This window comes from Polypterus senegalus, chromosome 1, assembly GCF_016835505.1.
Source record: "Polypterus senegalus isolate Bchr_013 chromosome 1, ASM1683550v1, whole genome shotgun sequence".
Taxonomy (NCBI): domain Eukaryota; kingdom Metazoa; phylum Chordata; class Cladistia; order Polypteriformes; family Polypteridae; genus Polypterus; species Polypterus senegalus.
In genome coordinates, this window is record NC_053154.1 from 81804191 (window position 1) to 81820853 (window position 16663).

At 38.2% G+C, this 16663-nt stretch overlaps 1 protein-coding gene across 2 annotated transcripts in view; it reads right to left on the reverse strand.

Annotated features, from left to right (window-relative positions):
- LOC120528132 (sorting nexin-27-like) overlaps positions 1–16663 on the reverse strand; it is a 154797-nt gene that overhangs the window by 14552 nt on the left and 123582 nt on the right. Inside the window, exons 11-12 of one of the 2 annotated variants that reach the window (XM_039752191.1) lie at positions 10266–10325; positions 10114–10162 (exon numbers count right to left, since the gene is read on the reverse strand). In XM_039752191.1, the coding sequence (XP_039608125.1) occupies positions 10114–10162; positions 10266–10325 (109 nt within the window). Of the gene's footprint in view, positions 1–10099; positions 10163–10265; positions 10326–16663 lie in introns of both variants that reach the window. The other variant, XM_039752198.1, reaches the window with a different exon arrangement.

The window sequence follows — 16663 nt, forward strand, 5'->3', positions numbered from 1 at the left end:
GGTTCTCCTCTACAAAACACATACATTTTAAGGAAAAAAATGAAATATGATAGGGATGTCTATTTAAACAGCACCTTCAAGTAACCTTGCAATGAAATGGCTGTATTTGCACAACTAGTAAAAAAACTCATTATGTGCCCACCACTATTTACAGGGTAATTACAATAGAACTTTCACATGCAATGGACTAAAGAACCTCACTAGCGTGGACTGTGCTTAAAAGAAAAAGCATTATCTACTTACTCTGCAACAAAATATATATATACTGATGGCAGAAGTCTAAATATCAAGTTCTGCTTTATAAATATCTAAATATCAAGTTCTGCTTTAATAATGTCAGGTAGCTTATCTAAATTAAAAACTTATACACTGCCATTACAAAATCTGAAAATATGCACCATATGATACATAATCGTAAGTTTAATATTTTGGGTAACCAATTCTTGACAGGAACTACTCAACATTGATTTTATCTGTGTCGTGGTAACATTATGTGCACTTATTTGGATGACCTGGAAAAAAAGCAAAAAACTTTTTAATCTCTTATGGCTGTACATCTGAATTTAGATTGTACACTTCACTAGTCATCCATACATCCTAATCTAGAAGTCTCCTATCACTTACATTTAATAAAGCAAGTCTTTGGCCATAAAGAGAATTATTTACATAAAATAAACAGTTTTAAAAATATTTGTAAATGTAATATATTACCTTCCAATACTTAAAAATTGTAACATTTAATACTACTTTGGAGAAAAATGAACTTGTGCAGGATGAACTGAATATGAAATTTTTTTATATTTTAGGGGGAAAATATTAAATAAGAACAATTAAAATAATAAATGAAAAAGCATTTATAAATCCACCCCAATAGCAATGACTGGGCATAGGACTTAAACCAGGACTTGGCAACTGCAATTCAACAACACTAACTACTATGTTACCATGCAGCTCATGAGTATACTTTTCACTTTAACGGTGAACAAATAAATAAAAACGAATAAGATAAAATAGGAGGTCCATGCCCAGTGTTAGTCCCTGTCTGGTGCTTGATACTGCCAAGACAGGCTCTGGCCATGCTGACCCTGAAATGGGTAATGTGTTAAGATAATATACAGTACACTGTAGGATTTTATACTCTTGAATGTGGAAAAACAATTTGTATAAAACAAGTTTTACAGTTATTATATTTATAAAGTTAGCAATGGTTTTTAACTAAAATAAGATTACTCTATGTGATGTCACATGAACGGACCGGATTATAAAACAGTCCAATTGTTTAATAAACAAACACAACATTTTATGGCATTTGTTTAAAATACTTTGCTGTGATTTTTGGTGTCTAAGACATAATTTAAAAAAGCAAACATTATTTAGCTAGAAATACAAAAAAATGTAAGATTTCTTTTTCATTGGAGACATTTACTTTATTTGTTTCTAATGAGTACAGAGTTTTGCTTAAAAAAAAATAAAAAAAAGCTCTTTATTAAAAGTGACTTGCCACTGAAAAGTCACTAGGAACTCCGACAGACTTATCTTTTTAAAATAAACTGAGGAAGTCAATTGGATGAGTGATGAAAGGTATCAGGGAAAAAAAATAATTCCAGGTGAACAGAATCAACTTTCTAGAATTTCCTTATCTGGATTATTGAGCATGCATCGAGATAAAATATAAATGTGTCACCAACATCTGGCTTGCTGCTCCATACTTACCTTATCATATAATACCATAACCTATAATTCATGTTAAATGTATTAATTTACATGCACTATGGCTGATCTTGATATCTGGACAATTCTGTAGGACCACAAATGATTAACACGTGAACTGTCAAAAGAGAAAGAATAACGCTGTGCATATGGATTGTGGCACTGTGAAAGGTGAGAGGAAAAGCCCTTGGTTAGGTCCATTAGGATCTGGAGTGAGGATGCCACCTTGTGTTTAAAGGAATGTTTGGATGCTATGTTATAAATGCTTTTTCAGTGCCTTGATGTAAAAGAAATAACAGTGTGATGTCAGAAATGTAATGTTTGAATGGACTGGGCTATGCCTATCAAGATAATTAAACTTTTGTCCCCCATTACAAGCCCTGGGTATCAAAAAATGTAAAAAGTATGAAATAAAAAAAAAATGGTTTATTGTCAACATCATGTGATAGCTAAGGGAGACACAGAAAGAGAAATTAAAAGACAGATTAAAACTTACAAATACATACATAGATAAAAAAATGATACTGGCCTCAGGGAGTTCTAAGGAGGTATGACAAAGTACTAAAGCTATGACGAGTGTTCTTCATAAAAGAAGGGGAAACAGCCACACTGGATCTGAGAGTACAAATGAATAAGGAATGGCTAACATGCTAAATCATTTTGAATGTGCTTCTCATTTTGAATGTGACAGCAGCAGGGAAGTTGGACAGATTAACACTGTTCTTACATCTACACATGCCATTACATAGCAAACTGCCTGATGTTATTAACGTACTCAAAAATTATACTTTAAAGCACCTAAGCCCTGCTAACATCTGTGGTTAAGTGATGAGACACAGTGCTGTTGTCTCCTGTTTTAACTATTTTTAGTCTATCGATCAGAGTATAAGACAATTTCTGTAGAAAACCTCAATCATTACTCATAAAACCACTTTGGGAACTTTGTGGAAAAAAAAATCATTATAGTCCCCTCCACAATTGTTGGCACCCTTGGGAAAAATGAGTAAAAACGGTTATAAAAATGCACGTTTTGGTGAATTACCTTAATCTAACACTGAAAAAATAATGCCCCAACAAGAAATCATTATTTTTAACAAAACTACATGCACCATAATTATTGGCAATGTAAATGAAGCATTGTTTCTATCTATACCTGACCTTAAGTTGATCAGAGTATGTAGGAGGTTTTAAGCAATTATTCATGACTTCTGTTCACTGGTGTATACAGTTGAGGCCAAAATTATTAGCCCCCCTGGAATCATGGAACATTTTCCTAAACTTCTTCCCAAAGTTTGCAACATTGATGAAACTTGATATAATCAAACATCCACCAGTCCTATTTACTAGCTTTTGATACATTTTGTAATATAAAATATATTTTTAGTCTTGCTTTATATCAAATATAATAAAAAATGGGGTGGTCAAAAATATTAGCCCCATGTTAATGTTTGCTTTCAAAACACACCTACACTAATTAACCAATCAGCTTTGAAACCACACCTGTGCAATCAATTTGCTTCCTAACAACACCTGCAGTCAATTGGCTTCCTAACAACACTCAATCAGCATAAAAAGACTCCCAAGGAACAGGGCTCTTGAACACATGAGAGGGACTACTGTTACTGACCATGCCAAAGACAAAGGAAATCAGTCTGGAGCTCAGAAAGAAGATAGTAGAGGCTCATGATAAGGGACAAGGCTACAATGCCATTTCCAAGCGATTCAGTGTCTAGAACTGCTGTAGGTTGCATCTTTGCCAAGTACAAGGAGACAAATTCTGTTAGAAACAAACCTGGCCGTGGCCGTAAGCGCAAGATTTTAAGAACTCTGGAAAGAAAAATAGTCAGAGCAAGGAACCCCGGACATCTGCCAAGATGATTGTTGCGGACCTGGCCTCTTCTGGAGTTGATGTTTCAAGGAACACAGTTGTGAGGGCTCTTCACCATGGTGGGCTTCACGGCCATCGTCCCAGAAGAACCCCGTTACTCAAAGAGCGGCACATCACAGTCTGACTGAGGTTTGCCCGTGAACATTTGAAATGTAAAGATGATTTTTGGAAGTCTGTGCTTTGGTCTGATGAGACTAAACTGGAACTGTTTGGGCACATGGATGTTGCTTATGTTTGGCGAAGAAAGGGACAGGCCTTCAACCCTAGGAACACAGTTGCCACAGTTAAACATGGTGGTGGGAGCATCATGCTGTGGGGCCGTTTTGCAGCCTCAGGCACAGGGAGCCTTGTTCGGGTCCATGGCATCATGAAAAAAGAAAATTATGTTGACATTCTGAGGGAGAATATGCAGAAATCTGCTCGTAGTCTAGGCTTAGGTCGTCGCTGGGTCTTCCAACAAGACAATGACCCAAAGCATACATCAAAATTAGTTCAACAGTTTTCAAGGATACCAAAACCAAGATCTTGGAGTGGCCCGCACAGAGCCCAGACCTCAATCCCATTGAGAATCTGTGGCGAGTGCTCAAAGTGAATGTCCATGCTCGGAAACCACGCAATTTGGACTAGCTAGAAAAATTTGCAATGGAGGAATGGACCAAAATCCCTCAGGAGACCTGTGCTAATCTAGTAAAGACCTACTCTAATAGATTGTTGTCAGTTGTGGCTCAAAAAGGGTACAGTATTGACTATTAATGGGCATGGGGCTAATAATTTTGGATGTCTCATTTTTGCCCTTTCTTGTTTCCACTTAGTGTGTCAATAAAATATCCAAACTACAATTAGTGGACCTTGTTATTTTGGACACAGACACGCTTTAAAAAACAAACATTTGTTTTTAATGGTCATTTTCATATTGGAATCAGGAGTGTTGCCTAATTTCATAAGGGGGCCTAATAATTTTGGCCACAACTGTAAAAATGAGGTGGCACAGAGGTAAATTACTTAATGCATTTATTAACAGGGTAAAGATATGAGAACATACAATTTAAAAGAGGGAAAGTGTGTTGACCTTCATAAGTCAGGGAATGACTACAGTGGTGTGAAAAACTATTGGCCCCCTTCCTGATTTCTTATTCTTTTGCATGTTTGTCACACAAAATGTTTCTGATCATCAAACACATTTAACCATTAGTCAAATATAACACAAGTAAACACAAAATGGAGTTTTTAAATGATGGTTTTTATTATTTAGGGAGAAAAAAAATCCAAACCTACATGGCCCTGTGTGAAAAGTAATTGCCCCTGAACCTAATAACTGGTTGGGCCACCCTTAGCAGCAATAACTGCAATCAAGCGTTTGCGATAACTTGCAATGAGTCTTTTACAGCGCTCTGGAGGAATTTTGGCCACTCATCTTTGCAGAATTGTTGTAATTCAGCTTTATTTGAGGGTTTTCTAGCATGAACCGCCTTTTTAAGGTCATGCCATAGCATCTCAATTGGATTCAGGTCAGGACTTTGACTAGGCCACTCCAAAGTCTTCATTTTGTTTTTCTTCAGCCATTCAGAGGTGGATTTGCTGGTGTGTTTTGGGTCATTGTCCTGTTGAAGCACCCAAGATCGCTTCAGCTTGAGTTGACGAACAGATGGCTGGACATTCTCCTTCAGGATTTTTTGGTAGACAGTAGAATTCATGGTTCCATCTGTCACAGCAAGCCTTCCAGGTCCTGAAGCAGCAAAACAACCCCAGACCATCACACTACCACCACCGTATTTTACTGTTGGTATGATGTTCTTTTTCTGAAATGTTGTGTTCCTTTTACGCCAGATGTAACGGGACATTTGCCTTCCAAAAAGTTCAACTTTTGTCTCAACAGTCCACAAGGTATTTTCCCAAAAGTCTTGGCAATCACTGAGATGTTTCTTAGCAAAATTGAAACGAGCCCTAATGTTCTTTTTGCTTAACAGTGGTTTGCACCTTGGAAATCTGCCATGCAGGCCGTTTTTGCCCAGTCTCTTTCTTATGGTGGAGTCGTGAACACTGACCTTAATTGAGGCAAGTGAGGCCTGCAGTTCTTTAGACGTTGTCCTGGGGTCTTTTGTGACCTCTCGGATGAGTTGTCTCTGCGCTCTTGGGGTAATTTTGGTCGGCCGCCACTCCTGGGAAGGTTCACCACTGTTCCATGTTTTTGCCATTTGTGGATAATGGCCCCCACTGTGGTTCGCTGGAGTCCCAAAGCTTTAGAAATGGCTTTATGACCTTTACCAGACTGATAGATCTCAATTACTTCTGTTCTAATTTGTTCCTGAATTTCTTTGGATTTTGGCATGATGTCTAGCTTTTGAGGTGCTTTTGGTCTACTTCTCTGTGTCAGGCAGCTCCTATTTAAGTGATTTCTTGATTGAAACAGGTGTGGCAGTAATCAGGCCTGGGGGTGGCTACGGAAATTGAACTCAGGTGTGATACACCACAGTTAGGTTATTTTTTAACAAGGGGGCAATTACTTTTTCACACAGGGCCATGTAGGTTTGGATTTTTTTTCTCCCTAAATAATAAAAACCATCATTTAAAAACTGCATTTTGTGTTTACTTGTGTTATATTTGACTAATGGTTAAATATGTTTGATGATCAGAAATATTTTGTGTGACAAACATGCAAAAGAATAAGAAATCAGGAAGGGGGCAAATAGTTTTTCACACCACTGTATAACAAAAATTAAAAAGCTCAGATAAACTGGGACTGTTACTATCTTGCCTGGAAGTCACTTTAGTTTGACCTCCCATGTACAGTGATCAGAAAGATAAAAGACATAAATCCCAAGGATCACTGTTTATATACAGATCAAAAGTAGATTCTTGTGGTCACCAACTCTCCAAATATACCACCAAGAGCCACTGTCCATGCCAACAGTATTGGAAGACATACCAGAAAAAAAGCCTTTCATTTCATTTAACCACAAACATCAGCGCATGGAGTTTGCCAAATGCTACTGGAAGTTTGATTGGAACCATGTTCTACGGTTGGAGAAAGTGAAAATTGAGCATTTTGGTAACAAGCACTCAAGGTACGTTTCACATAAAAATAAGAATGGCTACACCAAAAAAAAGCTGATCCCACTTGTGAAGTACAGTGGAGTCTCTGTGATGTTGTGGGGCTATTTTTCCCCAATGACCCTGGGAACCTTGTTAGGGTGCATGGAATCATGGACTCTGAAAATACCAGGAGAATTTACATTTAGATCTGGCGGTCTCTACCAAGAAACTAAAACCGAGTTGATGCTGGATCTTCCACCACGGAAATGATCCAAAACATATGTCCAAACCAACACACAAATGATTAAAGGAATCAAGCTTCTGCCTTTGCTGCCTCAGTCCCAGGACCTACGCCCCATGGAAAACCCATTGGGAGAGCTGAAGAGGACAGGGCACAAGAGATGAAACACTGGATGATCTAAAGGGACTCTGTAAAGTGGAATGGTCTTAGATTGCCTGCTCTGTATTCTCCCAACTTTAAAATGTGTTACAGGAGAAGACTTAGTGCGGTTTTATTGATAAAGGGAGGCTGGAAAAAGTATTAAATACAGTGGTACCAATAATTGTGGGAAGTGTGGTTTTGTAGTTATGAGGAATAAATTTACTTCAGTTAAATGTTAGATTTCTCATATGTTTTTTAGTGTGAGGTTAAGGTAATTCACCAAAAGGGGATTTATTTATAACCCTTTTTCTTATTTTTAGTGAGAGTGCCAATAATAGTGGAGGTCATATCTATTCCTAAGAATTTATAATGATCTAAGCATGACAATTAGTATCCCATAGCTTTAACTTGCTTGATTAAGAAATGCTTGGAGAGACTCTAAAAACATTCATCCAGCAGCTACTTGATCCTTTAAAAGCTGCCTCAGAGTGTCAATAATCCTTTTTTAACTCACATGTGCATGAAGCCTCACAAATGCATATTAAATTCAATTTTTCTTATGATTTTAATACTATTTAATCTTATATTTTGGTTCAGAGACCCCCACATTTTTGCAGTAGTCCTTCTGCTTTCTGGTTGTAGCTTCCAGTAGGCAGCCCTGTTCAGAAACAGAGCAAAATATCCTTTTATGAATATAGCAATTAAATGATTTTCCTTAAGCATTTTTATAATAGTGTAAAACTGTAATTATCTGAGACTAGGATAGTACAGGGTGGGCCATTTATATGGATACACCTTAATAAAATGGGAATGGTTGGTGATATTAACTTCCTGTTTGTGGCACATTAGTATATGTGAGGGGGGAAACTTTTCAAGAAGGTTGGTGACCATGGTGGCCATTTTGGATCCAACTTTTGTTTTTTCAATAGGAAGAGGGTCATGTGACACATCAAACTTATTGTGAATTTTACAAGAAAAACAATGGTGTGCTTGGTGCTTTTAATGTAACTTTATTCTTTCATGAGTTATTTACAAGTTTCTCTTTGTTTACAGCCATTGACACGTCGCAGAGGTTAACACATGAGGAGCGGATAGAAATTGTGTTGATGTCTGGTGAACACAGCAGATACCGGTTATTGCAGCAGATTTCAATGCAAGACACCCTACGAGACCACCCATCTCCCATGCTACAGTTAGCAAACTGCTTGCGAAGTTTCGTGAAACTGGTTCAGTGTTGGATTTGCCAAAATGTGGACGCATGAAAACTGTCACTAATGAAGAAACATCAGTGGCTGTCCTAGCTTCATTCAGCAAGAGCCCACAGCGTAGCACTCGCCGCATGTCACTGGAGAGTGGCATTAGTCGAACATCCCTTCGGCGGATATTAGCTACTCATAAATGGCACCCTTACAAACTCCAGCTACTGCAGCATCTCAACGAGGATGACCCAGATCGTTTTTTCTTGTGAAATTCCCAATAAGTTTGATGTGTCGCATGACCCTCTTCCTATTGAAAAAACAAAAGTTGGATCCAAAATGGCCGACTTCCAAATGGCCACCATGGTCACCACCCATCTTGAAAAGTTTCCCCCCTCACATATACTAATGTGCCACAAACAGGAAGTTAATATCACCAACCATTCCCATTTTATTAAGGTGTATCCATATAAATGGCCCACCCTGTATAACAAAGTTTGCATTTGTGTTATTTATTACTGGTCATTGTGTATGTGCATATAGGATGGTGAAATAAATGTGGTTTGATAGGGTAGTTTGAATTTCATTTTATTTGTGTTTGTCAGTCGACCAAAAAGGATAATTAAAGTTACTATTACTTCCAATATAATTCAAACAACAACAACAAAAAAGCAACCAGCTACTAGATGAACGTGTTGATCCCGGACATCTCCACATCTGCCATGCCATTCAGATTTGCAAGGCAGGTCCAGCATGCTGGAAGTCAGAGTCTGAATAGGCAGATCTTTGAGGAAAGATCTAAAAGCAAAGGCATTGCAGGAATCTGTGGGTAAGAAATAATATGCTCTTCAACTGGCAATGAATGAGTGAAAATAATTTTAATTGATGCATGGGTTGGGAAAACAAAGGCCCAACACAACTAGGCTAGAATTTCTAAACCAGGCCAGTGTGGTAGCAACCACCACCACATTTCCTCAGCAAAACAGTTTGAGTGTAAGAGTTGTCAATTCATTGAGTGACAGCGAGAACAAGCAGTGAAAACAGGCACTCTATCCAAACAGGGAAAGGCTGTGAGATGGAAAGGGATCAGGTGTGTATAATTATACCTTATCAAATGGACAATCCGTATATCAGATAAAAAAAAACAAGGTATATGTTGATTAATTAGATTTCAATCTATCTTAGGAGAGTAGAACATGTATTATTATTTACCTGTGTAGAGTACTTTTGGCATTAATTTTTGTATGAGGTGTAAAACAAGTATGACTGTGTGAAAGTGATGTATTGTATGAATCATTTTTGCAAAGGCAAAAATATGGTGTCCAAAGCCTATGGAGTGTAGAGTTAAATGAATGCAATACATAACAGAACATCTCTCTTTAAGCATGCTTTTAGGACAGTAGTTTACAACTTGGCTGGATTCATATGGATTATATTATGTCTCACCTGTCAGCTACTCATGTTCCAATCCATTCTCTCTCCCCCTTTGTTCTACATGCACCAGTAAAAAGATTTATTTAGCAGCATCAATTGAAGAACTTGCTAACTACCTGTGGTTAAACAACACGAAGGGTGAGCCTCGAAGGGGATGCAATGGGAGAGGTGGTTAAACATTAAAAAAAAAAATTGTTGTTTCTGTCATTAACACTCACTTGCTCTCAAGAACTTACAGAATAAAGATATTAAGAAAAACAAACAGTACATAGCAAAGGAAACTTCAGACCAAATAGTTACATGGAAGAAAGCAGTTTTACTGCAGTTAATAAAATCCACATACTGTACATGGAACTTGATCTTGCCTTATCACATTAAGGCTTATGGAAACATTTTATTAATGTTCCGACTTTCCTAAAAACAGCCTTATTGTGTGACATTTAGGCAAGGCCTTACCTTGCCACACATACCATCTTTACTGCAGTTCTTGTTGTCCTTGTCAGTCACCTCCTCTTCCACCTGTGAAGATGAAGACAAGATAGCCTTATTATTATTAAACTGTTTAAGTCAGAAGTCAAAGCACTTCATTTTGGTATGTTAGCAGACTGCTGCAGGTACTCACCTCCTTTCGCCATTTGAGTTCACAGAATACTCTCTCAAAGCACTCGTGCATGTAGTTGAACTGCAAAGAAAGCAAGAGTGTCTTTGATATAGGGGCACAAGCTTTTTTCAGTGGCTCTACATAACTCAAATATGCAGTCAGATCAGTTTTGATATTCAAATAACTACATAAACATTTATTTTCCTGCATAAATTAATATTTCACGCTTTATCATTTTGATTGAACTATACTAAAAATTTCAATGATAACTGGGAACAAGAATATTGACAGCACGTTAAGTCCAAAACATAACCTAATTACATTTTTGCAAACAATTATGTACTGTACTGTTGTAATGCTAGCTCCTGCTTGTGTTTCTATGGAATCTGTACACAAACAATAATTTTAATATTATAGTATTAATTGTAGATTTTTAACATACATTCATTTTGCAACAAGTATTATTCTCCACTGCTTGTGCCCTGTGATTGCTAACTTACATACCCAACCTTAAAAAAAAAAAAATTATTTGGTACTCATGTTGCCTTTATTGTCAGATACTTCACGACTTATTCCATTAATTTAAGAATATCCACTGACAACTGAAAATAAAATCTGGCATCAGCCATGCTGAATTTAACTTTTTTTTTTTCAAACTGACTACAGTAACATATGGAATTATGGAAGCCTGTTTCCACCAAACAAAAAAAATTTAATTGAATATTTCATAATTATGACAGCCTACTTCATATTTTTCATTTAGGATTTTATTATTATGCTTGATGCTGCATTCTATTTGAACTTGGAAGTCAGCATTTCCAAGTTCCTTCTCAGAATTTTCAACAGGAATGCCCACTCAAGTCAGATTTCCTACTCAGAAACTTGGGCCTGGTCTGTCAAGTCAGAGTTTGTCCGACTTCAGATTATAGCATTAACCCAAAATGGCGACTAACACTGTGAACTCTAGTGGAAGCTGTAGCATTATACTGTTTACTGAAACTTCTGTCTATTTGTGTCTAATTAAATCAGTTGCACACACAGTATTGTCCAACTTTTATCTGTGGACGTGCTGCTATGGTGTTTAGATCCGCAAAATACAGTGAAAAGGTTATCAACTAGTATTAATTCCATATAAGCGAACACAACAAAGGATTTCCTGGAGATGTCCATATTAGTTTTTTTTTGAATGTTTTACTTGAATGCAGTCAACTTGGGTGTGACCCCATTTGCAGCTCATACATCTGACTTTTGAGGTAAATGGAATGTAATACGAGTCTCATAATTATGACTTCCCATCTCTTAATTCTGATTTGGTATCTTTATGTTAAGACTTACAAGTTCATAATTTCAATTACTGTATCTATTATTCTTAAGACGTACCACCTCATAATTTTGATTTACTACATCATTATAAGGACTTAACCATCTCAAAATAATGACTCCTTACCTCATTTTGATTTACTATGTTATCATCAAGACTTACTATCGCAACATTCTAACATTCATTGGATAATATGATGTCACATGATTCTGCTAGTTTACTCAGGCTGTAAAAGCAGTGCTAAAAGCATCAGTCGGGAAACTGCATAGACGTGTATCATGTAAGCGTGATACCCAAGGATTACTCTGGCTGTAAAAACTCTGTAAAACTTTTGTGTAAGCGACATGCCCAAGTGTTACCCAGGCCAACCATGCAGATACGTCTTCTCACAGCCTTATAATGGTATCTCATAAGAAAGGTTTTTCAGCAGCCCAGATGTTGCATGCTCTTGACAGTGATATAAGCAGTGATGATGAAGTGAATCTGTCTTTAGGCAGTGAAAATGAAACAGACTGTGCAATCAAAAGTGATTCTGATGAATCCGAAATTACGCTTGTGTCAATCACACATGTGCAGTGTGCTGTTCAAAAGCTGATCAATCTGGAAAGAAAATCCACCACGCTACTATTGTCCCGACTGTGAGGTTAGATTGTGTATTTAACTGTGCTTCAAGATATATCACACAAATAACAAATTTTGACAGTACATACGGAATTAGTGTTATTATTATTATTACTTGTACCATTGTTATACTTTCTAAAATTCTGACTTTGTACTTTTAGTGTTTTGCACATTTTATAGTAAGAAGATGAGATTTAATGTACAGTATATGTAATTTTTCATGCCAAACACAATATGTTTTTTTATGTTTTTTCAAGAAAAAAATGTAACGCAAACGAAGCTACATATCCTACTTTCCCACCCTATATGCCTCGTGTAATACAATCAGTGCAAGTGAGAATGCACAGACCCTAAGGATCACTAAGAAAAAAGTGGTGAGGTCAAAGGGTTGATGTCAGAATAGCACACACACACACACAACATCAAAGCAAATAAGAAAAAATACTGTTTAAATGGTAGCAACATTGGCACACTGGTAACAGGTTGTTATTTGAATGAGATCCGTTTAAATTTAAGATCAAAGAACAGACATTTTTTAGTCTTCTTTAATGTTTCCATCATGTTGACATCTTCTTAAAGACTACAAAGTGAATATGCAAAAGCATGCCAACATCGTGTGTGTGTACTTTAATATGCTCTCAAATTGTTAATTTACTTATTAATAACACTTTTGAGGAAAACACGACCCTTTCAATGATAGACTTAAAAGAAAGCATTACGGTAGGGTCTGTGGTCTGGTATTAGGTCCCATAAGCCTAAGCACATGCTTTGTAGCTGTCATGAAAGCTCTGGCATGCATAAAGTCTGTGCCACTACAGACAAGACATACCTTAGAAGTAGAGTTAATGACGTTGACCGACGGCACATAAAACATTGCCAGCATTTAACACTATGCTAGTAAAGGAAGCACTAATATGTGCACCAGAATTGTCTCTTTCAGTACAGTTATGGCAAGTATGAAAAGTATTGAAGGGAATGGTTTTCAAATTAGCACATACATTCACTGGCCACTTTATTAGGTACACCTGTTCAACTGCTTGTTAATGCAAAAAATATCCATCCATCCACTGTCTAACCCGCTGAATCCGAATACAGGGTCACGGGGGTCTGCTGGAGCCAATCCCAGCCAACACAGGGCACAAGGAAGGAACCAATCCAGGGCAGGGTGCCAACCCACCGCAGAACACACACAAACACACCCACACACCAAGCACACACTGGGGCCAATTTAGAATCGCCAATCCACCTAACCTGCATGTCTTTGGATTGTGGGAGGAAACCGGAGCGCCCGGAGGAAACCCACGCAGACACGGGGAGAACATGCAACTCCATCGCAGGGAGGACCGGGAAGCGAACCCGGTCTCCTAACTGCGAGGCAGCAGCGCTACCACTGCGCCACCGTGCCGCCCGCAAAAAATATCTAATCAGCCAATTACATGGTAGCAACTCAATGCATTTAAACATGTAGACATTGTCAAGACAACCTACTGAAGTTCAAAACCAAGCACCAGAATGGGGAAGAAAGGTGATTTAAGTGATTTTGAATGTTTCATTGTTGTTGGTGCCAGACGGGCTGGTCTGAGTATTTCAGAAACTGCTGATCTCCTGAGATTTTCATGCAGAACCATCTCCAGGGTTTACAGAGAATGGTCAGACAACGTGAAAATATCCAGTGAGTGGCAGTTCTCTGGGCAAAAATGCCTTGTTGATGCCAGAGGAGAATGGCCAGACTGATAGAAAGGCAGCAGTAACTCAAATAACAACTCAGGTATGCAGAAGCCTGAGGTACACAGGCTATAGCAACAGGAGACAACACCAGGTGCGACTCCAGTAAGCTAAGAACAGGTAACTAACGCTACCATCTGTATGGGCTCATCAAAATTGGACATCCTGCCTTGTATTAAAGCTTCAGGCTGGCGGTGGTGGTTCAATGGTATGGGGGATATTTTCTTGCCAAACGTTGGGCCCCTTAGTACCAAATGAGCATTATTTTAATGCTACAGCCCGAGTATTGTTGCTTACCATATCCATTCCTCTATGACCACAGTGTAACCATCTTCTGATGGCTACTTTCAGCAGGATAACACACCATGTAACAAAGCTCGAATCATCTCAAATCGATTTTTTTGAACATGACAACATTCACTGTACTCAAATGGCCTCCACAGTCACCAGATCTTAATCCAATAGAGTACTTTTGGGATGTGATGGAATGGGCGGTTTGCACCAAGGATGTACAGCTGACAAATCTGAAGAAACTGTGTGAAGCTATCAATATGGACCAAAATCTTTCAGACATATTTACGGCAACTTGCTGAATTTATGCCATGAAGAATTACTGCAGTTCTGAAGGCAAAAGTGGTTCAACCCGGTACTGGGTGATGATTGCTAAATTGATTTAAAAATTAAATGAGTTTTATGTATGGGATAAACTGTCAATATATATTAACAATGTTGTCACATCTCAGATAATACTTCTCACTATTTAATTTGGGGTGAATGTCTGCTATTCTAAAAGCAATCTCAACTCAACATACTTTTTTTTTTTTAGCTCTCCCGTGAGATTTATAAAATCTGCTTGAATTGGACAGTATAGTGCAAAGTTTACTCACAGACAATATACTGCAGCTTGAACACTGGTACGTGATGTTCAAAACGTCATAACCTTTGAAAAGTTAGCAGAAATGTGACATAATACCACCAAATGATGAGAAGACAGTAAATAAAAATTATGAGTTATTTTATAGTAAATTAAAAGTATAAGATAGTGTGTCATAATTAAGAGATAGTATAGTATAACATAATTATGCGTCAGCATGTCATATTTATAAAATTATAAATCCAGATTATGATATATACTTGGTTTCTTTTTTTTCCCCCCAGAGGAGATGGACGTCTGAAGTGGAGCTCCGCTAGCAGTGGTGCTATTTTTCATATTATTTGCTTATTATTCTGAGATATCCTGTATTTATTCAACCCGAGAGGGACCGCTACAGTATATGTAAACACATATAAACATGGCCAACAAGAAGGGGGTCCAAAGAATCAAGACTAAAGCTACATCCAAGCTGCGATCAGCAAGCCCTAGTTCGAGATACGGCCTCTCAGAGACAGACCTGGATCAGATGGGCGAAAGTACAGACTCCTCGGGACCACGGTCCGCTACATCGACGCCGGCTGAGAGCGAAAAGGGAGCGAAGGTGCGATCGTGAGTGCAGATGTGGATAGCTCGCCGATTGGAGAGGATTACCTGAAACTGGAAAAGGCCGGGAGGTCCGCGGCTTCAGTTACGCAATTACGCGGGACTGGAGCAGCGGGACACCGCTTCAGCAGAGTCTGCTGCTTCATCTACGGTACAAGAAGGCACATTTGAGCTATCTGAACTGAAAGTGTTGCTCGCTGAGCTCACGCAAGATATAAAGAAAAGCGAGAAGGCTAATGAGAAAGCAACGGCAAAGGCACTTGAGAGACTGAAACAGGAATTAAAACAGGAGATGAAACAGGCCAATGAATGTCTGCGACAGGAAATCCAACAGGCAAATGAAAGGCTGCGACAGGAATTCCAACAGGCAAATGAAAGGCTGCGCCAAGAGCTACAACTAGAACTTCGACAGGTGCTGGGTAAAATTGAAGAGCGCATTGAGAAAAACTCGCTAAACTGAGCACGCTTGCTGATCGATTGGAGCATCTTAGTGAGACATTCACGAATCGGATCGAAATAGCCGAACATCTAGCTGCCAGTGCCGAGGAAAGAGCAGTAAATGTCAGTTCGGAATGTAAAAAACTCGGAGAAAAACTTGGAGACAGACTGGCTGCTTTAGAAGATGGGAATAGAAGGTATAATGTCAGAATTGAAGGCTTGCCGGAGAATCGAGAAAGTTTAAACCCGGTGAAATTCGAACTGAACTTTTTCTAAAATAATCGGGGCGACTTTAAAGCAGAATCTGAGATAGCAGCGCTTACGCGCACGCTGATCAAACACCGCCAGACCCGACCAAGATCTTTTATAGTTCGCTTTGAACGATTATCATTTAAGTTAGAGGTGATGGAACTCCTCAGGAAAAAAAGGAAGATATTATATATGAAGATTGCCACATTCGCCTTCCCTGACTTCTCTCCAGCAACAGCTATCAAACGCCGCCTTCTATAATATTAAACAGCTGCTACGGCAAGCCAATGTCAAATACGGCCTCCTGTATCCGCAAAACTGAAAGTGGAATGGCAGGGTCATTTCTATGTTTTCGCTAGCAAGGAGGAGGCAGAAAATGAGTTAAGAAAGCTGATCCCGGACTATTCTGATACATAATTGTGAGTCATGGCGGTAAATGATAAAGCTAGGATTAATAATCTACTGTCTGATCTATTTGTTTTAAAATACGGGTTTTTATCAGCATATATTCTCATATTCTTATATTATTATTACTTACTTATTACTTATCATTACTTAGTATTACTAGGCGCTAAATGTTTATGTTTT